The sequence below is a fragment of the Notechis scutatus genome, chromosome 2 (assembly GCF_049901735.1).
Source record: "Notechis scutatus isolate UNSWTSFEM ecotype Mainland chromosome 2, rNotScu1.2, whole genome shotgun sequence".
Classification (NCBI taxonomy): domain Eukaryota; kingdom Metazoa; phylum Chordata; class Lepidosauria; order Squamata; family Elapidae; genus Notechis; species Notechis scutatus.
This window is the reverse complement of record NC_142010.1, coordinates 152,456,020-152,483,399: the sequence shown is the minus strand read 5'-3', so window position 1 is coordinate 152,483,399 and position 27,380 is coordinate 152,456,020. Positions and strand designations below refer to the sequence as shown.

At 44.2% G+C, this 27,380-nt stretch overlaps 2 protein-coding genes across 5 annotated transcripts in view; one reads left to right on the top strand and one right to left on the bottom strand.

Annotated features, from left to right (window-relative positions):
- Positions 1-1,462, bottom strand: part of PNCK (pregnancy up-regulated nonubiquitous CaM kinase) — a 37,473-nt gene extending 36,011 nt beyond the window's left edge. For 2 of the 4 annotated variants that reach the window (XM_087956855.1, XM_087956856.1), the window contains exon 1: positions 1,007-1,120. The gene's annotated coding sequence lies outside the window, so the exon portion shown is untranslated. Of the gene's footprint in view, positions 1-1,006; positions 1,121-1,323 lie in introns of those variants that run through there. The other 2 variants (XM_026676216.2, XM_087956854.1) reach the window with 2 other exon arrangements.
- A 15,579-nt stretch (positions 1,463-17,041) lies between these two features.
- Positions 17,042-27,380, top strand: part of SLC6A8 (solute carrier family 6 member 8) — a 37,443-nt gene continuing 27,104 nt past the window's right edge. Inside the window, exons 1-5 of the mRNA XM_026676219.2 lie at positions 17,042-17,117; positions 17,444-18,255; positions 25,955-26,086; positions 26,798-27,050; positions 27,197-27,329. Coding sequence (XP_026532004.1) covers positions 17,958-18,255; positions 25,955-26,086; positions 26,798-27,050; positions 27,197-27,329 — 816 coding nt within the window. The 5' untranslated portion in view covers positions 17,042-17,117; positions 17,444-17,957. The remainder of the gene's footprint in view (positions 17,118-17,443; positions 18,256-25,954; positions 26,087-26,797; positions 27,051-27,196; positions 27,330-27,380) is intronic.

Sequence of the window (27,380 nt, the reverse complement as noted above, 5' to 3'; positions counted from 1 at the left end):
TGTTGACCATACCTGGTTTTTACAATATGTTGAAAAAAATATTGATAAGGGCAGTTACCCATCAATCCTTGTAAATGGTGCTGTGTGTCTGTCGAATCTCCGATGGAACAACAAATGTTTCCGTGCAAGATAAAGAAAGCATATGTGTGTTTGCTCAGGCATGCACATACTTTGTGACAATAAGGTCTAAGCCTGCATAAATGGTTGACAACTTGTGTACAAATACCGGCATGAAAAGGGAACTGATGCGGCATGAAAAAGGATGAAAAGAACAGACATGCAGAAAGGAAATTTGGTGGCAGATGAAAAGAAGGGAGGGAAGAGAGTTGTAATGTGGCATTCACACAAAAGGGAATGCTATGGAGGTTCACAAGGCATGTTACAAGAATGGAGATAAAAGGAGTCAAGAAAATGAATATACAGACTTAGTTGAGTGAACCGGACTGATGAAACAGAGATAAAGCTTGCTGGGCCCTCCCCTTTAGAACCGCAACACGTAGGCTTCTAGTTACACAGCCTAAATTGAAGTATTTCAGATTCGCACGACCCACTCACCCCCCACCCCTTTTTCGTGCGGCCACCTGTTTGGAAGACCAGAGCAACCAAGCCCAGCGCTTTCCACCCCGATAGGCAAACCAAAACAAAAACAAAAACAAAAACAAAAAAAACCACATTCCAAGAGGCCCCCGTTGTTTTCCTGCCGAAACAACGGCTCGGCAGCGGTATCCAGCGCACAGGTCTAGGTCAACTTTACAGCCGGGCCAACCCGAAGCATTTTGCGCTAAATTAACCCCAACTTCGGACGTGCGTGTGAGGTTTGCAAGCACACCATCCCTTAGCACCTGCTGCCCTTTGGATGGGAAGCCGCGAAGAAACGCATCCACGAATCAACCCAGAAGACGACCAGAGCTGTGTGCCTCGCTGCGTCCCCTCCCTTTGAACCACCCGTAAGACACCCCACTTCCCCGTCTCCCCTTCCCGGGTCCTCCCAGCCCAGGTGTTCTACCTCTCCTCGTTTCACTTTCTCTCTCTCTCTCTCTCCGGCGATCTTCCTCCTCCTCCACCACCCAGCCCGGATCCGCTGCAATCGGGGCTTCGTTTACATTCCTCAGGCGTCTCTGCATCCCGCGCGCTTCCCAGCCTGGTGGTGCAGGCGAATGGCTGGGGAGGGGGGGGGCGGCGGCGAGGGGACCGAGAGAGACGCGCGTGTGTGCGTGGGCAAGCGCGGGCGAGGAACGGAAACCGACCCTACCTCGCCCCCCCACACACACACCTCCACCCCCGAGTCCGATTTGTCCTCTCTCCTTCGTCCTTCTCACTTACCTGCTTCAAAGTCCTGAGCCCCTTGGAGTTAGTCCATGCCACGGGCTGCTGGCAGTCCCCCTTCCCATCCTCTAGCCCGCTCTTTGCCTGTCCCGCCAGCCCGCCTGACCCACCTCGCCACGCCACGCCACGCCACGCCTCGCCTGCTGGCTTACTCCACCCTTCTACTCCGTCTTCCTTTGGCGTCTCTTCACCCCTGCCTTGTAAGGCAATAACAGGCGGACGTGAGCTTAGGGAAGCGGCTGGAAATCAAGCGAAGAGGGACCCCAGTGGTCATCCCGCAGCTGGACTTCTCGGATCTGCAGCCTGGGAAAGGCAGCTGGGACCGCAGAGAGGCAATTTAGGCACGTCCCTGAAGTAAAACCTCTAAGAGCAGAAGCAGTGTATCTCTGAATCATGGGGGATGAGGTAGTGTGGTGGTATAAAGAGATTGGCTTACAAATCAGGAGGGGAAACCAACATTCCTGGGTCTTACCTTCAGCTACCTCAAGCTTTCTCTCTCTCTCTCTCCAAGTATGCTGTGATTGAGAACAATACTGCGGATTAACTTTACAAGATTCTAGCAAGGCAGAGAAGAGAACCCCTATCTTGTCATCTTCTGTGAGATGGGCAGCCATATAAATGTGCTTTAAAATTAAATGAATAAATCTATCTATCCATTGGCCAACTCTAGGGCAGCCCGGTGCTCTCCAGATTTCAGTTCCCTATAATTCCACAGCTAAACTGGATACCACCAGTTTAACCTTCTGAGGAAAACTTCTCTAAAACATAATAAAATGCATAAAATATTCTGATAGTTACTAGTGTCTGCTAATAGCAAAATGCAAGAATCGCTGCTTTCCAGAACTCCATCTGAGGTTTAATAACATGGGATTTTTTTATATTCAATTTTCTATTAGTCTTAACAGAGGCTGCTTGAAGCATGAGGTTTTCAAAAGCTCTGATTTTTGAAATTCCAATGGACCTGATTGGATCTGATGCTGCCAGCTTGAAAGTGTGGAGGGGCAATCAACGCAATATATGCAGAAACTAAAAAAGAAGTGGGTGAGCACCCTCAGTAAGTTACGGGCCATCCCAAACCATATTCTCCCATTTCCAAGATGTACATCTTGTAGGATGTCATCAAATTGCGCTCTGCCAAATGGTCATTCAGGTCCCAAGAAAATTCCAAACATTAGAAGAGCCCAAGAGAACCCTTAGTAGGAAGACAGAAAAGTCAAGTTTCTTGCTCGTGTCTGCTCATTTTGATTTTTAGCAATAAAGAGTGTAACACGCTCAATTGTCTCCTGAGATCAAATAAAGCATTAAGACTGGATGCAAATCATCAACACCTGTTAGGGCAGTGGATAGAATGAAATGTAGAAATGCTACATGGACATGACACTATAAATTTCAGGGTGGTTTTTCTTACGTTAAGTCTGTTTTGAAAATGAGGTGACTTTTTGATTATTTTAAATTTTCATCCTTGTCTTTTAGGAGACTTTGGAATAATTATGTGGCATCAAGGTAGACTTTCTCCTGTCCCTAAGCTAGTCCTTTAGTCTTCTAATAGTGCACCCATTATTGCTATAATTAACTCGATTCACCCTGTAGCTGGTCATCCTCTTCTTCTCTTTCCTTCCACCTTCCTTCTCCAGAGAGCTAGGTCTTTGCACAACGTGTCTGAAGAATGAGCCTGGTTATTTGTGCTTTGAGTGAGAATTCGAGTTGATTTGTTCAATGATCCATTTGTTTGTTTTCTTAGCTATCTACAATTTTCTCACTAATCTTCTCCAACACTGGTTCAAAAGTGTCGATATTCTTCCTATCCTGCTTTTTCAAAGCCCAACTTTCATTCCCCTTAAATGTCACAGGTGTGTTAGTGCCTTAACACCACTGCCTGCCCAGTTCTGATCTTTGTAAATTTAGATACATCCCAGCATCTGAATATCTTTTCCAAGGCCTTCAAGGCTGCTCCACCAAGTGCTAGTCTGCAGCATATTTCTTGATATAAAAAAGGGTGATCGTAAAAAGCAGAAGGTACCCACCACTTCAATATCTTCATTGCCAATTCTAAGGCTGGCTACTGTACTTACTATCATTAGCTTAGTCTTCTTTACATTTATAAAGAGTGCATTCCCATTTTTTTCACCATGGTCTTTGACTTTGATCATTTCATTATTAGACCCTGCAAATCATTTGCACTTATGGGACTACAAGGAACTATTCAGCTGAGCTAGATAAGCCACAGTCCATGATCTGCACCCAGTTCCACAAAGCTTCTGTGTGTCTTCAACTGTATTTATTGGTTGGCTTAACTGATATTCTGCTTTTCTTTGAGATCGATGCCAGCATGCAGAAGTATTTCTTGCTCTCCAATTTTCCCACAACATCAATCTTGTCAGGCAAAGTGGCCTAAGGAAAAAAATGACTGGCCCAGAATCCTACACTGATTCCAGGATTGAGGGTGAGCTTGAACCCAAATCTAATGTAAGTATTGTAATATCTTACATTAAGTACTACATCACCCTGATTTTTCATCAAGAGACCTTTCCATTCACTACCAACATTTGCTGCCAAAACCATGCCAGCAAATTTCAGAAACTAAATTCCTTTGACACGGCATCTACTTATTTAAAAGAATTAGGATTAACTGAGAAAAGTTGACATTTTTAAAAAAGCAAGGATGATGTATATTGAAGATGAATTAAATGCTACAGAAATTCCGAAGGTCTAACAATATATGCTAAGAAGGTGCAGACAGGGTGCCATGACAACAGCCCTAGCATCCAGATATGATACACGGCTTCTAATTATACTGGGTCCACCAGATTTGTCATCGCTCATACAGATTGGTAATTGTGGGGAGGTGGGGAACAGCTAAAATATCCTAGTTGAGACATTGCCCCCTCCTTAAGGAAGGATAATGAGGGAAAGGATATTTGTGGTTCAGGACAAGGTGAGTTTATAACAAAAAAACACTAGATGGCACATTTGCCTCACAGAGACAGGCAATTATGCTAGATAAGAGTACATTGCAGTACATACTGATTAGTCAGGCAGGCGGTGTAAATCTAGAGAAATGATGGTAATGATGACGATGAGGGCATCTAGTGATGATTTGCATGGGCAGATGGGATACCATCATAAATAAAACATCTTGGAATGAGTCTGCCTGTTGCTGAAGCATAGAGAATTGGCTTCCTCTCCTTTCAGTCAGGTATCTTTGTGGCCAGATTGCAGGAGGGAAGGTAGTCCAAGGATGCTGCTCAAGGCCAGCCCTCCTCCCTAATTCGTCTTTGCTCCAGACGTCTCGGTCTTCGCTTCCCCCAATTCCCAACCAGGCAAATATTCTGAGATTTGCCGTATAAAACACATGCAGGATGTCCCACGCAAGGAAGGTGGAGCTTCAGCTCCTTGGCATGAAGTTCCTAGACTTTTCAGGCTTTCCCCTCATGTGGAGAAATATTCTCATCCGAATGTTCCCCCCAAAAAAAAAATTGTCTAGAGTAAGGATTGCATAGCAGGATTCCCACCTGGGTTGCAAGTCATGACCAGGGCAAGGACACAGCTAACCACCTCTCCCTCCCTCCCCACACCCACCCTAGCATCTACATGGATGGCAGGGTTTATGTGAACCATTCGATGTCTTTGTTTTATGCAGCACTGCAGGGCTAACTCACTGCTCACTCCAGGAGTTCAAATCTGTGACTCAAGGTTGACTCAGCCTTCCCTCCTCATTACATTGAGGATCCAGATGGTTGGGTGGCAATATGCTGACCCTTAGAGAGGGCTGTAAAGTGCTATGAAGCGGTATATAAGTCTAAGTGCTATTGCTATTTATCACATTTATAAAGGGTGTTAGACACTATATATTTCCTGCAGTGCGTTCTCACAGTAGCTTAGTAATGTAATTTAGAAAATAAGGTTATTGTCTCAGCCAGAGTTTCATAGTCAAGTCGTAATTGGACCTTTGGTCTCCTTTCTCCTAGTCCCTTTCTATACCAAATCATTAAACCTTTTTAATTTTCCACTTGCTATTGATAGTATAGGAGGAATGAAAAAGGGAGGATGGGGTTTACTGCAGAGGAAATAGTCAAACTCCCTTAATGCCATAGCTCTGTTCTGATTCAGACCCTCTGCAAGTGGTGGTTTTTTTCCCCAAAAAAATAATCTAATCAATGAGAACTACAATCATTATATCTCCAGCATCCTATCAGCCTCATGCCTAACAAAGAAAAAAAAATCTGTATCAGTGTTTCTTAACTTTAGCAACTTTAAGAACCTTAAGGCAGAATTCTGGGGGTTGAAGTCCACACATCTTAAAGTTGCCAAAACTGTGAAACACAAATCTGTATATTAGCATGTGCATGAATAAGCACTAAAATACCATGCTGTATGAGAACAAGTATGGTATCATGGTTAAGGTATTTAACTGGAAGTGGGGAGACCCTGGTTCTAGTCCACCCTCAACCTAATAAAGTGACTTTAGACCAGTCACCCACTATCAGCCCAACCTCCTTCTTAGATGGGAAAAACCATAGAGTCATAGGGCTGGAAGGGACCTTGGAGGTCCAACGCCCTGCCCAAGGCAGGAATCCTTATGCCATCCTGGACAAATGGCTGTCCAATCTTTTCTTGAAAGCCATTTGTGAGGGAGGACCACAACTCCAAGAGGCATGCTGTGTTATGGATTAATTGTTCTTACAGTCAGGAAATTTCTCCTTAGTTCCGTGTTGAATCGCTCTTTAACGAACTTCCATCCATTTCTTCCTGCCCTCAGGGACAAGATTTATTCCTATGGGGAATAAATCAACACCCCTCTTCCAGAGGTGGTATTCAGCAGGTTCTGATCAGTTCTGGAGAGCCGGTAGCAGAAATTTTGAGGCAAATCCCACCTCTGACTGGAGATTTTTCAGTATCCTTCCCCTGCCACGCCCACCAAGCCACACCTACAGAACCGGTAGTAAAAGAAATTGGAATCCCACCGCTGCCCTCTTCCCTGTGACAGTCCTTCAAGTATTGGAAGATAGCTATCATGTCTCCCCTAAGCCTTCTCTTCTTTAGGCTAAACATACCCAGTTTCCTTAGCCGTTTTCATTGGGTGATTTAGCCTCCTGACCCCTAATCATTTTTATTGCCCTTCTTTGCACTCTTTCTAAGACTTCAACATCTTTTATCATGGTGACCAGAACTGAACACAGTATTTCAAGTGCTAACTATGCCACTTCACTCCTCTATGAAAGGCATGATATAAATCTAATCAATATAGCATAAAATGTTCCACACTGCAGCAAGTGGGATCTGAAACAGCCACGCTGGATCAGGCCTACAAGCTCTGAAATCAGATATCTGCTTTTCTGTGCATCAGATTCCCTCATGCAGCTGGGCGGGGGGGATCTTGCAAGCATCTGGGGCAGCCAAATTACACTAGGTCGAACCAAATGCAGCAAGTGCCTATCCTTGGCAGGAAAATAGAAAAATAATAAAATTGTGTAATAACAATGTCCCACCCTTCTATGACTGCCAAAGTCAGCTGCTTGAGATGACCTCTATCTGCCTTGTGTCATGATAGGTCTTTTATGTAGAATTAAAAGGCTGGGGAAGCATGAGGTTAAGTAGTAAAGAGTTGTTGAGAATGATACTTGTGGCCATTGTGTAATTTGTTCCGGGGCGAATCAAATGTCACGTGTGAAAAAATCTTTAGTTGAGTGGTCTACATACTACTAATAGTCCCAGCCTCTCCTTTTTAGGTGCGTTTCTCATTTAAAAATTGGCAGGATTATACCTCTATTGGCAATGAATAAATATCCTATAGTTACGTATATCCATTCTAATAAATTGTAGGTAGGCCTCTTCGTCAGTCTTTGGATCCCCAAAGAACTTCAGAATCTAGGTTTAATTTTCTGTGCAAAATAAAAAGGGAAAGGGAAGGAAATGGTCAGAAGAGTTAAAAAGAATTCTGTACTTGATATCCAACAAGAAAACTGAAAGAAAGGAGAGAGAGAGAGAGAGAGAGGTTGTATGGAAGTGCGCTGGGGGATGAAACCTGATAAGCAATGCAGACAGTCATGAGTGAACCCCCCTGATATAAACTTCGTGAAAGGTGACAAAGCTGGAGAGATCAAGTGACACAGCCAAGGTCAGACGAGCAACGAAGGGTAGAGCTTGCACTATTTCCCCTTCCCTCCTTCCTGCCATGCTCCGTCATCCATTTCCTTCCCTTAAAACGTTCTGGAATAATATACTGTACTTCGCTGAATATAATCGAAAGCAAATCAAAGGGCCATTGACCAAAGTTTCTGCCCAGCCCAGAAGGTCTGCCAGTCAACCCCAAGCCCCAGAAAACTCCCCTTTGCTCTGCAACTGAGTGAGCACAATTTGACTCACCACTTAATGATTTTTTTTTCACCCTCCTGTGTGCAATAGGCGGTGACTATCTGTCAGCTGAGAAAGGTCCAGTCTTCAGGCACACAAAACAGTGACACACAGAGGCCGTGACCGTTTCTTTTTATATCTAGTAAAAACCAGAAGAAGAGTATAAGCTCTGAGGAGAAAAGAGATTTTCTTTTCTTGGTTTGGCAAGAGACAAAATCAAACCGAGCACCTTTTTGAAGGCACATCCGTAATTGATTCCCTTTTTATTGTTTCTGCAGAGACCATCTATCCACACGGTACCATTAGAAAGATACTTCAGGCAAGAGGCAAGTTTTCACAGCGCTATGAAATGTTTGCAATCAACGCTCTTCGTTAAGGAAGGAGAAAACAATGGGAGGAGATGGGGAAGAGTAAATAGAGGCTCTCCTCCGTATGACAGCCTCACACTCTACATGTGTGTGTATCAAGGAAGAAGGTAGAGAGGGAGGGGTCCTTCTCTTGCATGCATCATTATAGTTTTATATGTGATCATCTAGCAAGTTATTTAATGATGCAATGCTTTCAGGCCTTGGAAGGGCTGAGAGATACTCCCAATTTGAGGGAGGCTTGAGCAAGAGATGCTACAGTTACCCCAAGGTAATAGTAACACTATGATTACATTACGATAGTACTAACATTATTATGACCAGGATGACAATGATTTATCCATCCAGTCTTAGTAACTGGGAGCTGCCATTTAAATTCCCCATAGCACACCCAAAAGTCTTCTAACAGCATCATCCCAGGATAGTTGGGAGGGGGATCATTAAACCTTGCACACCTAAAGCCAACGGGGAGGGTAAAAATAGAAGAGAATTAAGGGGTTGTTTGATGGCAGTGAGCTTTATAGTCAAAAGACCGACCCCCCTCTAGGCTGCCTGAGCCAGGTGCTACCTCTGGGTTGGAGCTAGACTTTGTATGGATTTGGGGAATGATTTTGAGGGTTCCTGGGATGGAATTAGAGTCCACTTGGGCTCTAGAGGGTGGTACAGTAATGGGCCTGGGGCAGCGCCCACAACAAAGCTGTCCGCTCAATTAAATGAGAAGTTTTAATCAGAGAAGAGTTAACATCCTGTCCCTGCACCACCACCACACCGTGTTATGACAACCACAAGGAAAGCAAACAAAGCAAGCACAGTTTAATTTCCCAGTCAGTTGGCCACTATACATGAATAGGCCACTGTCCTCTTCCACAGTAGGTGGGAGGTAGAGAAAAATGTCTTAGTTAGGGAAGACAGACTGTGGGCATCCCAGAGGGTGAAGCTTCCCCTACCCTAGGAATTGACAGCAAGGGGCATCTTCTGCCCAGTTGGCATCCTTCCATGGCATCGTGTGCATAAGTTTGGATTTCACGTTTAAAGCAAACTCTCCCAGGCGAGGTTAAGAGGCAATTTTGCCTATTCAAAGGGATTTGACAGCGTCTGGGGGAAACAGTGATTAGAGGCGTCATTTATCTCGAACTGAAGGCCACCATGGTTGGGAAAGAGACCAGAGAAGAACCAACAACCCCATTATCTCCATACACCCACACACTCCAGGGCACAACACACAGACATACATTCCTCCCAGCTTATGAGAAGTTATACAAAAGAAAGTAAAACAGTCTGATCAGGACAATTACTCGGTTTGTAAATTGGCTTCCTCCTAGACAACCTGTAGGGTTTTATGATCTTTTGTATCTCTCCTACCAGACCTAAGAAAGTAAAATAAGAACTGGTCCCGATCAATGAAGCAGGGTGATAAATGGATGTATCAAGTTTAATTTGAATGTCTTTTGCTTAGGGAAACAACATATTGTGGCAGCAGCATGTTTTGTTTCCATTTTCTCTGAAAATGGGGAAGGGGACAAATATTGACTGGGCTTTTGAGAGAAATGACATCCTGAATAGGTGCATCCACTTTCATTTCCAATGTTTTATATTTAGCAGTTCTATAGCCAGTCTGATGGTTTGCAGTAAAAAGAAAACAAAATATATCAAGAACAAAGGAGACCAAAGACTGGAGACCAACCCCCTCAAAAAAGCCAAACAGCAGAAAATCAACCAAGGGCATCAACCTACATTCTAGCCCAGAGCCCATGAGAATAACCAGGTTTTAAACAGTGTGCAGAAAATCCGAAAATCCTATCCGTGCACTGCTTAACGGATGGAACATGGAGTGGGCCCATCCTTCAAATGTATTGTCTGTTTCCTAAGCTCCCTTGGGAACAGATAAATCATTTGAAATGGTACTTGAATGTTAGCAGTTGTAAGACCCAGAAACCCTTTTTGACTTTCATTAAAATGTTTACATTTATTTATTGTTAACGTGGATGTTTTATGGATTGCTTTGTCAATTGTTTTGCAAACCACCAAGAACCTGTATGTTTATATTTATATCTATATCTATACATATACATATACATATATGTATTTATATTTTTATATTTTATACATTATTTATACATATGTAGAATTAACGAATGAACAATATAATTTCATAGAATAGTCCTGTGCATGCCTGCAAACAATAAGCCATACTGTACAGGAAGTTCTCGGCTTATAACATTCATTTAGCGACCATTCGAAGTTACAACATCACTGGAAAAAAATGACCAATCTTCTTGATCACCACAGCATCCCTGTGATCATGTGATCAAATTTCAGGTGCTTGGCAACGGGCATATATTTACAACAGTTGCAGCATCCTAGGATCATGTGATCACCATGTGCAACCTTCCCAGTCGAGGCAGATCCGCTTAACGACCGCATGCTTCACTTATCAACCATGGCAAAAAAAATAATCATAAAATCGGGCACGAATCATTTAACCATCCTACTTAGCAATGGAAATTCTGCTCCCATTTGCGGTTGAGGAACTGGTCTTTCCCTCTTGGCGACTTCCAGAATAAAGAGTTTACTGGATTATTTGCTGTGAATGATTTAAAGGGCAATCCAACAGGCCAATAAAAGACCAGATTAGGGGAAAACTCTTTTGGGGTGGTTAGAACTGCTGCCCTAGTTTTTCTTTTGTTTTCAAGATACACTTTTGAGAAAAGCTGTGAGTTAGAGGTGATGTTTTTGAGCTGCTGTGTGATTGATCAACTGATTTGATTATGTCAACATATTACACCCAGACTATTTACAGACAATATGCTTACATATAAGATTCCTTGATCCCTGAGATTGTATTTTCTCAGTATTATCACACTGAACCCTACGATACATTTATTGGCCGAACTGCACAGATAGGAGGTGAAAATCTGTTTGGTTCATCTACGATCAACGTGCCACATTAATTCAGCCACAAAGTAAACAAATGGAAGACTGATTGGGCCACTTAAACCAAAGTATTGTTTATTTAGGGAAGGAAGCACTAAGAACACGGGGCAGAGGTTTATGAGTGGTGTAGAAGGGAGGCGGAAAGAAAATATTTCATGCTGTCAGGTGAGTGGAATGCAAGTTTTCAAAATGCAATTGATGGGCACGAGAAACACAATCTGGAGCAGATAAAACAAAATACTTCCTTATGCAATATATTTATTTCTACAGATTACTTCCCTGAAATGTTGTAATGGCCCCTAGTTTAAATAGTTTTTTTTTTTTAAAAAAAAAGGATTGGACACATTCGGAGAGATTAAATCTATTTCAAACTGGAAGCTTTTCTATGTGGCCAAAACTCACGTAAAATACAGGTGGCTCTCGATTTACAATCCCAATTCAGCCCAAAATTTATGTTGCAAAGTGAAACATTTATATTTTACAACCTTTCTCGCCGTAGTTGTTAAGTGTAGCACAGTTGTTAAGTGAATCTGGCTTCCCCATTTTTGGCTTTGCTTGCCAGAAGGTCACAAAAGGTGATCACATGACCCTAAGCAAACGCAAACGCCACAAATATGGAGCAGTGACCAAGCATCCAACTTTTGATCGCATTACCATGAGGATGCTGCAATGGTTGTAAGTGTGAAAAGCGGTCATAAGTCACTTTTTCAGTGCCGTCGTAACTTCAAACAGCCACGGTTGTTAAGCCGAGTACTACCTGTATTCAATCTGATACAAGCAAACTGAGTTGGAGAGGGCAGAACATCAAAACATCTCGCTGCTTCTCTTAGCCAGATGGCCAACTCTCTGGAACCCTCAGAGGGTGGTCCTGGACTCCTAGGCCAGGGATGGGAAACCGAACCTGAGTGCGAATCTCCCACAAAAGCAGAGCTGATGAAGGTTTGAGAGGCTGCCACAAAGAGGAAGGGGTCAACCTATTTTCAAAAGCACCAGAGGGCAGGACAAGAAACCATGGATGGAAACTAATCAAGGAGAGAAGCAGCTTGGAATTAAGGAGAAACTTCCCAATAGCGAGGACAATTAACCAGTGGAACAGCTTTGTCTTCAACGGTTGTGAGTGCTTCATTACAGGAAGTTTTTAAGAAGAGACTGGACAGACACTGGTCTGAAATGGTATAGGGTCTCCTGCCTGAGCAGGTTCCCAAGATCCCTCCCCGCTCTGCTCTGATTGATTGAAGATAGTCTTTGCTCGGCTTCTGTGGCTGGTCCTGGTTAAATCTGGGCTGAAGGGGGATGTCAAGGGAGCACAAATGAATGGTCAGCCAAGTGACCAGGTGGTGGCTATTCCCCACCCATTCGGGTGCCGGAGGACGTGTAGAGAAGAGCATCTAAGGAAGCGTGCTTTACTATTTTTCATGCAACTTCCTGCCAAAGCATCTTGCCGATACGGTGCTTGAGTAAGGCAGCCTAGTTAATGGGGAGAGGAAGTAGAAGATTGCGAAGTTCAACACTGGGTAGTGAATACTGTACGTTCATAACCGCCGACTGATTAAAGAAAACTGATTGTGTCACCAACAATTTCATGAACTTTGTTTGATCAGAGGTCAGTTTAGGCATTCAGACTGTGCCATATGTGGAAATGCTGGCACACGTATTGCTAAGAATAATTCCGCCGACTGATTAAAGAAAACTGATTGTGTCACCAACAATTTCATGAACTTTGTTTGATCAGAGGTCAGTTTAGGCATTCAGACTGTGCCATATGTGGAAATGCTGGCACACGTATTACTAAGAATAATTCCAACGTTACTGAAAATGTTAGGTTAAAAAGTTCAATTATTGTTGCTATTGTTTTGATCAGGATTATTGTCGGTGAAGGGGATTACAAGTAACCCTCGACTTACAATCATTTGTTTACGGACCTTTTGAAGTTATAACGGCAATAGAAAAAAAGTAACTTGTGACCAGTCCTCACACTTACGACCATCTGAGTCCCCAGGGTCACATGACCAACATTTGGACGCTTGGCAGCCACACGTAATCACAACTTTTGCAGCATCCCAGGGTCATATGGGATTGCCATTTGTGACCTTCCCAGCCAGCTTCTGAGAAGAAAAGTCAGTGGGGGAAGCCAGATTTGCTTAATGACTGTGTGATTCATTTAATAACTGCAGTGATTCACTTAACAACTGTGGCAAAAGTCATAAAATATTTCACTCAACAGCTGCTTTGCTTAGCAACAGAAATTCTGGTCCCAATTGTCATTGTAAGTTGAGGACTATCTGTATTGTTCTTTAGTGTCAGGAATTAGAAGGCAACAAATATTAAAGCATCAGAGCTCAGCACAGTATACCTTAAGAGTTTAGAGCAGAGGTCTCCAAACTTGGCAATTTTAAGATGTGCGGACTTCAACTCCCAGAATTCACCAGCCAGCTATGCTGGCTGGAGAATTCTGGGACTTGAAGTCCGCAAGTCTTAAAGTTGCCAAGTTTGGGGACCCATGGCTTAAGAGATTTATTTTCAGTGCCAGAGTTTGGATTTGGAACACAGCAAAGAAAATGCTTTGAATATAGGAAGAATAATTTAGCAGCATTATTACAAGCAGTTTCAATGATGATGTGAAAAGACTTAACAGTTCCAAGCCAGGCAATTCAAAATAATGCTTTTTTTCTTCTTCATGCGCTCATGTCCAGGTCTCAGAGAGGCCTGCAATTTTCTTGGCAAGATTTTTCAGAAATGGCTTGCCATTGCCTTCATCCTTGGGCTGAGAAAAAGAGGCTGGCCCAAGGTCACCCATCTGGCTTTTTGTGGGACTAGAACTCATGGTCTCAATCCACCTGCTGGTAGCTGAAAGGGTCATAGGGTTTTGGGGTGGGCTAGAAGAGGGGAATGCAGGGAAGGTCAACATAAGGACTAAAGACCTGCAGAACTCAGAGGTATTGGCAATTAAGGGGAAGGGGATGGATGGGTAGCTTGGGCAAAAGAATTAAGCGTATTTTGTGTCGCTGGTATTTCCTCTCTTTTCAGCACGATAGAAGAGAAATCTGGTTAAAAAGCCCCAGGCATATGTCTTTCATTAGAGTACAGGAAAAATGTCTTTCTAAATTAAATTCTAAATTGTGGTTGCTGCTCATGAAATCAAGAACAGAAGTCTCTGCCTTTCGAAAGTTCTCATGCTATTTCTTGCCCTCTCTACTAATGAAAGCATTCAGTTCATTTTAGCATTTCAGTTCCTTTTCCTACTTAGCTCGGCCAGTATTGCTAAAGGCTAGGAGTTTGGGCTATCACCACATGCCGGCAAGTAATATTATTGTACAGTCATAAAGTATTCAAGCCATTTCATCATGTTTCCATCCCTCATCATCTCATTCTGTTCTCACCAAACATGAAGGGATCCAAAATTGCCACGACATGAGGACCTTTCTTTTCTAGTGGTTAGGCTCAAACCTTGAGGGAGCTAAAAGAAACGGAAGAAAAAATAAAACCACTGTCCATTTGCAAAACCTAGAAGGGAAGTTGTGCTAGTTAAGTGCAAATAACAAAACAACAAAAGAGTTTGGGGAAAACTTAAAAGACTACAGGTAGATCTCAACTTACAACCACAATTAGGGCCAGAATTTCCATTGCTAAGCAAGGAGGTTGTTAAGTGAATCGTGCCCAATTTTATGATCATTTTTGGCATGTTTGTTAACTGAATGACACAGTCATTAAGCAAATGTGGCCTTCTCCCATTGACTTTGCTTGTTGGATGACAGCTAGGAAGGTTGCAAATGATGATCCCATGTTCTCAGGACACTGTAATCGTCGTACACACATGCCGGTTGCCAAGCACCCAAATTTTGACTGTGGGGATGCTGCGATGGTCATAAGTGTGAGTCACGTCACTTTTTTCAGTGCTGTTATAATTTTGAGTGGCTGCTAAATGAACGGTTGTTAATTGAGGACAACCTGTCATGCATTGGTAGTCAAAAGATCCATAAGCCACACAGCCCATAAAGAAGCATCTTTTTCTGTGGGTTCAGCTATATATAAGCTTATGGCAGTATATGTCACCAAATATTGATTGTAGGACGATCTTCTGTCTTGACTTCTTCCATCCATATGCTATCCAGCCCTACTCTGGCTTGTTTCTCCCCCTACTAAGCTGCACCAATATTGGCTAAAAATGAGGTCCCAAAAAGTTGAACAGATTTCTAGCTGAATAGATGTAGGACTGTAAACCATGTATTCAGGCAATCTTGATATATTAGCTAACAACCTTGGCAACCTTGGCTGGCTGGGGAATTCTGGGAGTTGAAGTCCACACGTTATTTAATTGGTCTAAACAACCTTATAAATATTAGTCCTGTTATATAATCAACATACATATATTCTCTGGAACCAAGTTAAACCAGCTGTTGAGGGATTTGCTGTTTGTTCTGTATGGATTAGGTATTACTAATTTAGTTTTCTATTTGTTGCATTATCTTTTGTTGGCTTAATCCTCTTTGTGCTGCCCAGAGTCACTGCTTTGAGATGGGCAACCTTATAAATTGTTTAAATAAATAAGCAAACATTCATTTCCTTATTGCCATTTAATCAGTGATATTATATCTCTTGAGTGTATGCTGCAGGGGTGGGGGCATAGAGATGGGGCATAGGCTGGCTTAGTCCATGTTGGAAGGTACAGGGTGTGATAAGATATATCAACAAGTTCTTAAGTAATAATAGAGAAGGGAGAAATGCTGCCCATGGACTGAGTATTTTTCCATTCATATCACTAACAATAATCAGTATTTACTTCTGGGCTTACAGCTGTCCTCTGACTCAGCTACTGGGAATTTTATTTCTGAGGAAATATGTATAGAGTATCCCACTATAGGTTGACTATGGGATAAATCATTAGAAGGAGTTGCCCACTTTCTACGTCTGTGGGTTTAATGCCACAAATTCCTACCGTTGTTTATATACAATATGTCTGGATAAATTCAGAAGAGAAGGGAATGTTGACAAGACCCAAGTTTCAAGAGACAAAGCTTCTAAATATATTCATTTAAAAGGTAGCTGCACCTTAAATGACACATTTTTCAATCCAGATGAAGAATGCCTCTTCAGATATTACAGTTTAGCAAAGGATATCATGCAATAAAGCAGCATTAGGCACAAAGCGGCAAACAAAACATTTAGCCAAAGGCCTTCCCTGACAGTGAAAGAATAAAATGTTCTGAGAAACAGTGGGTGGCTAGAAGAATATTCCTTCAGTGGGTGCCATCACCAAAAAGGCCCTCCTCCCTTTGTTCTCAGAGGGTCACCAATTGAAACTGGAGCAAATGCAGAGGATTTTGTCAAAGAAGGTGCTTTCCTGGTTCCAAAAAGTTAAGGATTTTATAAATTAAATCCAGAATCTTAAACTGAGCTTAGAAACACCAGACACTCTACTGTTTCTGGGCTTTTTTCAAGGTTATCTCCCCTTCCCTCTAGGATAAATTCTACCTTGCAACTTCTGACTTCCAAATCCAGGAATACAGGTAGTCCTTGATTTACAACAGTTCATTTAGTGACCGTTCAAAGTTACAACGGCACTGAAAACAGTAACATGACCGTTTTTCACACTTACAACCCTTGTGGCCTCCCCATGGTCACATGATCAAAGTTCAGGTGCTTGGCAACTGGTTCATATTTATGAGGGTTGCAGTGTCCCAGGGTCATGTGATCAGTTTCTGCTACTTTCTGACAAGCAAAGTCAAGGGGGAATCCAGATTCATTTAACAACCCTGTGACTAACTTAACAAAGGCAGTGATTCACTTAGCGATTGGGGCAATGAAAGTCCTAAAATGGGCCAAGCTTAACAGCATAAATTTTGGGCTCAATTATGGTGGTACTTTGAGGACCACCTGTATGATGGACATATTTGTGTGTGTGGGGGGGGGATTCTGGTTAATTTGGGAGGTGGGGGTGGCGATCTTCTCAACTCGCCCCTTCCGAGCTGAAAACGTGCCAAGAAAAACGCCCAGCGCCGCCGACACTTCCGCCTCAGCGCGCGTCTAACACAGCTGGTCGTAGACGCGGGAGGAAACTACAGCCGAAAACGGCGCTCTGACTGGAAACCGTGTGGCTGGAAACGGGCCTCAGCAAACTCCGAAGTCAGGTCCAGAAAGGCAAGAGAAAAGCATTATTATACAGCAGCACCCACCCAGGGAGGGAACAGGTGCGGGGGGTGGGGGGAGGAATGGGCCGCTGCAGTTGCGCCCACCCCTTCATCATCCCCCACACCCGTCTCGCTCCCACGGACTGCCGCCTTTCCCTGCGGCTGGCGGTGCTGGAGCGCGAAGGAGGAGGGAGGGCGGGGGAGCGGGGGAGCGGGGAGGGGGGGGAAGCAATCGGCGAATCCCGGCGGCGGCGGCGGCGGCGGCGAGGCAGGGAGGGGAGGGAAAGGGAGGGAAGGGGACGGGCCGTCTGACGTCACACGGGCTCTCTCCTCCAGCAGCCTCGAAGGGGCGGCGTTTGCGAGGAGACAGCGGCGGCACCCGAAGCGGCGAGCCCAGAAGCGGCCAGAGCAGCACGAAGGCGACGGACGCGAAGGAATAAGGCTCGTCCCTCTCCGCCCGTGCCCCTGCCGTGACTCCGGGCGGGGTGCTGTGGGGGTCTTCCCCCCCCCCCCGGCGGATTTCGCTGACCTTCGTCCTCGAGCAACCCCCTTCGCCGAGTCCACTGAACACATGAGGTTTTTCAGGTTGACCTTCAAGTGCTTCGTGGATTGTTTCTGAGTCTCTGCAAAACCCCTGCCCTCCCCTCCGAGCCGGCTACCTGCCCCAGCGAGCCCCGGCCCCCAGCTCAGACGCCCCCTCTCCACCGTCTCCCGCTCGCCTCTTGCGAGGGGGCTTCTGCCTGCAGACACCCCCCCGCGCCCCCTCTCTTCTTCTTTTTTTCCTCTTTTGAGCATCATCTCGATCCGTCTGGAAGGGGGCGACCGGGACTCGGGAATCCCCCCAGGTACCATGGCCAAAGGGGCTTCGTCGGAGAGCGGAGGCGGCGGAGGCGGAGGCGGCATTTACAGCGTCTCGGTCGAACCGCAGGACAAAAAGACGGGACCCCCCGCAGCCGCCATGTGCCAAGGCGCCTCGGTCGGGAGCAGAGGGGAGGCCGTGGACTCGTGCAAGCCGATTCTGGCCTTGCCGCCCCGCGAGAGAGAGACTTGGACCCGGCAGATGGATTTCATCATGTCCTGCGTGGGCTTCGCCGTGGGGCTAGGCAACGTGTGGCGCTTTCCCTACCTGTGTTACAAGAACGGGGGAGGTGAGCAACCTGCGGGCCGTGAGGGCTGGGTGGAAGGGAGGATGTGGGGGGGGAGTGGGGTGGGGGGTCTCCAGGATCCTTATACTCTTTAAAGGGTGGGGTGAGAGTCTGTGATTCTCCAGAGAGTCTGGTGGGGGAACCCTTTAGGATGCCTAGCTCTGGAGCCCTGCAGCTTTCACCTTAAGGAAGCTTCAAGATCCAGGCCCATCTGGGAAGAACAGGGACCTGAGGACGGCCTTGAAACAGTGGCTTTCCGGGCTGACATCCTAAACTCAGGAATAGTTTGTAAGGCAATCCAGGCAGGACCTAAGAGTTGGCAGCAGCAAGAGCGGATGATTAAAGGTGCCCTGGAAAGGAGAAAAGATCTAGCCTGCTCCCTTCCCAGGGTGGAATTTTGGCCTTTGGCTTAGCCCCCAGGCTCTTTCAAAAGTTAAGGCGGGATCTGGGAATTGGGGGGGGGGAGGTTAATATGCTCTGCAGGGAGAGCCTCTTCCCTGTCTTCTTCAATAGGGCGCATTCAGCCCGACCGCCTACCTGGAATCTAAAAGCCTCAGGCCTGGACCCTACAATTTAAAAACAAGACTCAAAAGTGAGTCAGATCATCGCTTACTAAATTCTTGTAGGCTGAAATCTTGGGCACAACAGATGGAATTCCAGAAGGGAGATTGGAAAGGGAGAAGAAGCCTTTTGTGGGAGATGTCCCGCAAAACCTCATCCCATCAGGGGTATCACACACAAAAATCCCCACAGGAGAAGGTTAAGCTCCTTGGAAGACGCAAGGAATTTATCCAGACTGAAACATGAGCGAGGGTGAAGATAGAGCCGTGATCAGATAAGGGAGAAATCCAGTGTTCGGTGGGTAGGAATGTTGAGAAGGCAGAGAAGGATACAAGGAGTTGGCAGCATGTTGTCACCACACACATCTGTGGCTAGGCAGGGAGCAAAGGGCAGCTGCCAGCTTGCAGAAAGGAGTGCCAATCTGGGCAGAGGATCTGCCGCCTTCACCCAGCAAAGGTGGAAGAGAATTGTAGCTGCTGCACTGAAGGGGGATGCAATATAAACTCCTCCCCAACCCAAAGCCCCTCAAGAGGGAGCACATTGAAGGGGAGCAGGAAAGTTTTCCCAACCCAGTTTGACTGTGGGGACTCACCTCCTTCCAGCTGCAGTGTTTTGGGGCTCTTGTTTCATCTGGCGTCTCCTACCGTAGAAGGACTTAAGAAAGAACTTGCTCTGGGCTTCTTTCCCACTGCAACAAGTTAAGCGGGCCACATAGTGGAACGAAGACTCTAGAGCCTCTTGGAGATTATTTGGGTGCTTCGTTGACAAACTAGAAAGATGTTGCGTACATGCACATATACACATGTGTGCTTCCCTGTACGCATATGTGCACACCTACCCACACATAGTGATAAGAATGAGCCACAGTCACAGGGCATTTCTTCTGGGCCCATCCTGAGTTATCCTGCAGATTCCATGGTTAGAATCGTCCAAATCTCTCCTTCGCTTCCCCTTTATACAACAACTGAGCCTCCAGAGTTGCATCCCCTTTCAGGACACCCCAAGTCAGATGCCTCACCCCTTTCAAAGTTGGAATTGGGGCCATAATTGCAGAGGAGGACGGGGACCATGTGGGAACATCAGAGAGGCAAAGCTGGCTGGAAGGAGGGCCATGGCCTGGTAGTCCTTCCTGGATGACTGAGTCTCAGTGGCAAATCTTGCCTTCCTCAAATTTTATTCAAATAATGCAAAATAAATTTAGAACAAATTGTGAAAGGGCATTTTATGCATGAATTGGTCAGAACAGAAACTCCTAGCACATTTTGGTTGCTGTCCAATCCTCCCCACTAAATGCTTTGTCTTCCCATTTTCTGTATATTGGGAAATGTAGTTCCAGAAAACATGTAGTTAATCACGTTTCACAATATAACATATCTGGATAATATCCAGTTTGAATATTTAAATGTGACAGAGCATGTGGGCTAGGGGGAGGAGACTGTTTACATGCTTGTTATTACATTATTTCTTGCCTCCTTTCCAAATAATTCCTTGTGGCATACATGGTTGTTGCCTTTCTCCCACTTTTCCCTCACAATCCTGAAGGGTAAGACGGGCTAAGAGAAAATGCCTGGCTGAAAAGCATCAAATGAACCTCATGGGTGCCTGGAACCTGGATTTATTGGCCCCTCGTCTGGCACTGCCTTTGAGTAACACACTTAGCTGGCTTCCTTAAAAATATGGGTGTCATTTTTCCCCCCCACGTTGTCTCGCTAACCTCCTGGCCCTGGAGAAAAGCAGTAAGGCCATCTGTGGTTTAATAAGTCATAAACATTATATGTAAAGCAGTTGTGCTCTGGCAAGAGCCAGCCTGCACTTGGCGCAGGGATTGCTGCTGAGAACTGCAGAAAATTCCCAGGAAACATGATCTTTTCACCAGACCTGTTTCCAAGCATCCTGTCTCCAAGAGAGCTCTGTCCTCTGGCACTCACCATTCTGGGATCTATCCCTTTCCAATCAATGAATCTTGAGGAGGGATGCGGAGGACAAACTGAATGAGGAGCCAAGAGGGGCGTGTTTCCACTCGGTGATGTGTTTAACTGGTGCGACATCATGTTTTGCCAAAGGCCATGGGAAGGACAAATCCACTGGGGGGACTGGATTGGAGAAAAAAATTAAGAAGAAACATCTCTCCTAGGCTTAAGCAAAGTTCCTTCTCCCAAAGTGGAGCTTAATCCCAAAACACAGGAAAAAAGAAGAGGAGTAGAAAAACACTCTCGGTGTTTCTGTTCAGGGCACTGTCCCCTTTCTGAGATGACTGTGGCCAATCTCTGCACATTTAAAGTCCGCAGCTTTTTAGGTTTCCCCCAATCCTCCCCAGTGTCTCTTTAATTAGCGGTGAAGTAGGGGGAGGGGCTCTTCTCCTTCTATTTTAGAATTTTCTGACCTTTGTAAATGGGGGTTGGGATCCCACCGTCTCCTTGTCACTCCCGTTTTGATTCATTATCTGTACAGCGCAGGGCCAAAAATTGCTATCTCATTCTCCCTTAAGGATAGGTGGTTTTTCTCCTTGCTGCTTTTAGGAGAGGAGTACAGAAGAGCAATACTGTTAGGCCTGCCGTGGGCTGATGTGATTGATGCACTTTGCGTCACACTCACATGGTGCCTGGCTCTTGGGCAAAACAACCAAGTCCAGCTGACGCTTATTTCTCTCTGACAAGGGCCGTTAGTGATACGTGCAGTCTTGGGCCGGTGACTTGGAATACAGTCTCCATTCCGGTTTGGTGATCTTGGACTAGTACTAGTATTTTTAACCTTGCCTAACTTCAAAAGTCAAATTGGAATGTGGTAAGGATTAAGTGGGTTGTTCCCCGTTGTTGGAAGAAAAGTGAAGCAAAAACATACAAAGCCAGTCTTTTAATAGCCAAGGACAAGTGTCTCAATTTAGCCCACTCCGCAAAGGACCGATAATATCAATTTTATTTATTTATTTATTGCAAACCCTGCTGTCCAAGGCACCTCTATCACCGATGATACTCTGCCTTTTTCTCCTTGCATTTATTGATTCCTTGTAATCTGCCCTTTCTGTCAAGACTGTTGTACGTGCAAATGAAAACAAAAGTACTTTGGCAGACTACAAAAGAAAGACAAAACTCTCAGCTGCATCCTTGGAGCCAATTTTCATCTGATATTTGCATGGGACAAATTTAGCAGATATCAGTCACCATAAACCCTAGCTGTTCCTTTTTGAAGACAGGAGGACTGAAAGTAGAAGGAAAAGAATGAATGACTTGCTCAATCCTCACTCATAATGAAGCAATAGAATAGAAACGGATTAATCACAATTGAAAAGACAGGTTTTAGACAACCCTACTATTTTAAACAGGTACCTTCTGAGAAAAATACATTTATTTCCTCTTTCTCTATTGAAAAATTCTGGGATCTGTTGTTCCTGAAAGTTTTGGCATTTCTGGTCAATCTTGTTATGCTAATAAAGAATGGATTTAGCTTGAGCTAACAACCAAAGAGATTGCCAAAACTTTGAACTTGACAAGTGGGTTAGAGATGCCTTTTGTTTTATGGGGTTTTGGAGTAACACATGATTCTGTCACCAGAGTTGAGTAATCCCTAGATCTTATCCAGCAACTGATACTGGGGGGGAGAATGGGGAAAAGATTGCTTTCCACCCTCCAGGCAAGCAAGGGTAAGCAATAAGACCTGATCTCATAACCAGGATGTCTTATTTGCCTATCAGCTCGTACAGAGCGTGAGTTTAAACTGCTCTAATAAAGTTTTGAAGCTTATAAGGAGCTCAGAAAGGATGGAAAATGTGATCCAAACCATCAGAGGAGCTGGGTGGCCAGAAAAGTTAGGTAGGAAAGAGGAAGTTGGAGAAGGCAGTATTTGGTGATAAGCCATATTGTGAGAATGGGTGGGGGAGGGGGGATACCCCAAGGTTGAAATAGAGATGCATTCTTCCGATTTCTCCAAACCTCCTGGAGTAGAATCGTTTTTTTCTTCTTCTGGGGAAAGGGACTGGGTTGCCTTGTGCCGAGGCTGAGATAATCGCCTGCCCCCTCTCCTTTGAGGCTCTGAGAATTTTACTCGGCTGACAGCAGGGAGAAATTTCTTTTGTGTAAAAGCCACAGCATTGCACAGAGCAGGCCACAGCTGCTGGGGGGCAAATTCCAGGAGAAAACTGTTGCCTCGTTTAGTAGTGTGTGGGTGGAGGGGTAGAAGCTTCCACTATCAGAGGTTGTGCCCAAGCGGGTGTGCTTGGAGCATTGTACCTGGGTCAGCACATTCACAAGTGCTGGTGGTCACTGCATTTGACGGACAAGTAGTTCGCATGGGTAAGCTGAGATGGAGAGCCAGAATAGAATAAGTCTTTGGGTTTGTCAAGGAGTGTGAGGAGATCACAAGGAATGAATGATTCAGTCTTTCTGGCTCCGTGCCCTCAAAGACGTCTCAACCCCCAGTCAGAAGTGGATCTGTGGCCAGGATCGGAAAAAGAAAAATGTCAGTGCTTTCCTTCAAGTGTGAAAAATTGCTGCGGACAGAACAGTGACCACTTCAATTCATGAGATTCATTTTTCCAGTTATCACCTTGCTTCTCCTATCTCACCAAGAAATTAAAGCATCCCATTCTTCAGGCAGCAGTCAACACTCTCATCCCTATAAACGTTGGCCTATGAAAATATAGTGAATTCAGAAATGCACTTTGATCACCTCTATTTCTACCTTGAAGGGGTCACTGAGCTACTGTATTTGCATAAAGGCAATATCGGAGACATATTTATACTGCAGATATCTGTGACAGTTTTCTCCAATGTGTGACTATCTGTACATGGTCATCTGGCCTCAGTAGCTGGGAAAAAGGAGAGCGGTAGCTTTTAATTCCTGGGGGGGAAGGCTGTTAAATTAATTGTATCATAAATTAATTTTCAAGCCTGAGAACTACGATTTGGAGAGATTGCTGAGAATTCTGTTTGCAGTCTCTCTGTCTCCTTTGACAAAAATTTCTAAAATTCATTGCACAGAGGAAATAATTGTCCGACCAATTTATTTCATGATCTAACCCTGATATTTCCATGCATTCACTACGCCTTATGGATAATTGAAAAACAGAGAGAATATGAAAACTGATGAGAAACCATTTTGGTCTATTATTTAATGGAGTGTGGCATGCATTTTGAAGTGTTCCTAGAATCAGCCCTTACTATTGCATATCACATATTTCAGACCTTAATTGGTACTACAAAAGCCATTCCAAGAAAGGGCAGTTTTGACTCTGAGCTGATTTATAGGGATAAACTTTTGTCTGGTTGTAGGTATTAGACTGCAAGTGAGAATTTGAGACTGACATGGTTTTCTATGCAAACAAACAAAACAAAAAGATTATGCCAGAAACACGCCAGAATTGTTTCCCCTGCATTGCTATCTTTCTGGGTGCGGGGATTAAAAAAAAAAAGAAAATGAAATACTGAATCATATGAAGCCTCACTAATACTCTGAAATGAATATCTCAAATGCAGGTTTACCATCTGAGAAAATGCTAGATTTCAGATAAAGCCATGCAGATAAAGACACGCACATACTCACACCCAAACACCCACCCATAGGCTTCATTCACTTGATATACTCCATCCGGTTATTGCATTAATCCATATCCTGAGTTTGTGCACTCCTTTGAACCAAAACCACAACATGTTCACCTGCCCAAATCCCAAGGTTAATATTAATCAAACCTAGCCACGTTCCAGGAATGCGGTTGCTACTGTTTTTTTCAACTGATCTGGTTAAATGTGTAAATAGAGGGACAAAAATCCCATGTCATCTTCGAATCAGCCTTAGCATGTACACTCTTGTCTTGCAGCCACGGTGTACCTTAGCCGCTCCATGCACAGAGTCACGTATTCACCGCCATTTGCATTTCCTGGGTGATAGATGTCCTCGCCTACATGCAGCAATGAATGAATTCCTCAACCATTGCCTTGTTAATCTCCATGGGAAAGAGTTTATATCCCCAAGAATATCCTTTTAACTAGGGATTGGCAGGACAAGAAGCAATAGTTGGGCCGTCCCTTAACCCAAAGATCTGTACTATAAATAGCATTTTTGAGGTAATTCATGCTGAGGCCCATGTGCGCACACGTATTTGGGAACACACCAGCCTGTCCATCACAGCCATGAGGCTGGCACACTTGTGAACAGGAAAGTTGAGAACTGTTTGGGGAAAGAGGGAAACAGATTAAGATCACATGGACCATTGTTCAGGGGAGGCCCACAGAATATTTTCCGATCTTGTGAGCCTGAAGAAGCACCTAGGGTTAAATGACCAGGAGACAAAAGACAGAAGGAAAGTTATAGACAACAACAGAGCCTGCTTTTTATCTATCTCCTTTCCAGCTCCATAGCAGCTACCTTAGGGATCTGGCCTTCCTCTGAATATTTTGCAGGCATAAAGTCTTTTGCCAGCAAAATATCTTTGAACGGAAGACAAGGATGCCTTTCAGCTCAGCCAGCTTTCTCCAGCATAGCACCCTTAACACTTGAGGAACATGATCCAGCTAGCAAGGCCGATTCTCAATTGTGCAATCTCAAAATTCTTAGAACATGACAAATTGGAAAAGGTTAAGTTAAGTGGTGGCAACAAATGAAGAGGTCTTAAAGGGGAACTGGGAAGAATTAAAATACAATAAGTATTACAGTTCCAAGAAACTACAGAAGTCACAAATTCAGGTACTGATTGAAAAAAAAAAAAAAGGATCCAGACTCTAACCTGAATTTCGTTTCATTGGCTCTTCCCTGACCTGCAAGAACCTTCTGAAATTCTTGCATATTTTAAACATTATGACATCTGAGATTAAATTTCAAGGTGTGCCAGGATCTGATGGTATCGCAGAACTCCCAATTGACTGAATACGATTTCCACTGAGAAAGATTTCGAGTGACACCCTTGCAACTCCTCTCAATCCACAAACTGAAGCAGAATAAATTATAAAAATGGCATGCCGTTTTCCAGTTTATAGGGCAGGACTCATCTTTTTCTACTGCACAATTTAGATTAGATTTAATTGGATTAGACTTAGATGCTGTTTTTAAGAATGTTTTTAGTATAACAAACCTACAAATCATCTGTAGTTCTGGGAACAGCTAGAAGAATGACACTGTTGCTTACTTTGTATTGCTCACCTGGCTACAGGTGTGTTCCTCATCCCGTATACTCTTATTGCCCTCCTTGGTGGGATTCCCATCTTCTTCTTGGAAATTTCTTTGGGGCAATTCATGAAGGCTGGAAGCATCACTGTATGGAACATAGCGCCACTTTTCAAAGGTAAGAATCTCTTTTTCCAACTAATCCCCTTTCTTTTCTTTATTGCTCTTAGGGTTCATTGTATGAGTTTGTTCATGGTGAAAGGTTGAGCTACCTTCTAATAGCATCTTCTTTCCAAGTCAGAACATCACTGTGGGATCTTCAGTGAGAACCAAGGGGATATCAATAGATTGATCTTGGAGATGTGTCCAAATTAGGGTATAGTAGAAGAATATGGGAAGTTGGCAAAAGATTGGTCAGGAGGCATTAAAGAGGTGTGGAGTACTTGGATGTATAGAGAAGAATTGCTTAAATATAGACATGATTCTCTTGGTGGCATACAGTACAGAAATAATCAGGCTGAGATCATTGGCTTTTGATACCCAAAACATTTGCAATCAATATGTCAGTGAAAACCTACTTGAGCAGACAGTGTGTAGTGTAAGATTACACACTGTAATCTTAGAAGCCAGGAAAAGAAGTCCTACTTTTTTTTTTTTTTACTAACGATCAGAAGTAGTTTTTTTTCATCGCTCTTTCTTCATGCATGCAAACTCAAATTACATTACTGTTTGATGAAAATAGTGTTCTGTTTCCAGAATTTAAAATACGGACATTTAGCAAATGCAACTTACCTTTTATATCACTCATTTTCATTGTGCAATAGTGTCATATACCCTTTAGGGAAAATAGCCCATTCTTTTTTCAAGTAACTTGAATTTCTCCAAACAGGACTGGGATTTGCTTCCATGGTGATTGTCTTCTACTGCAACACGTACTACATCATGGTACTTGCCTGGGGCTTCTACTATCTGGTGAAGTCTTTTACAGCCACCCTGCCATGGGCAACCTGTGGGAATCCCTGGAACTCCCCAGACTGTGTGGAAATCTTCCGACATGAAGACTGTGCCAATGGCACTGCCAGCAGCAACCTTACCTGTGATGAACTTTCTGATAAGCGGTCACCTGTCATCGAATTTTGGGAGTGAGTTATGGCATTGTACCCTTCTGTCCTAAATTGACCTTCCGGTTCTCCATTCTGAGCAGGGCCCTGCTCACCTGCATAGATGGAGATCTTGGATCACAGAGCTGTCCCTTTCGGGTGGTCACCCTTTCTCCCTCTGTTTGCAGGAACAAAGTGTTGAATATTTCAAAAGGCCTAGAGTACCCTGGGGCTATCAACTGGGAAGTGACCCTGTGCCTCCTCTCTTGCTGGGTCCTTGTCTATTTCTGCGTTTGGAAAGGCGTCAAATCTGCAGGAAAGGTAGGGAGATGGTCTGAGTCAATGTGGAAGGGAGGAGAAGGTGGGGAGAAA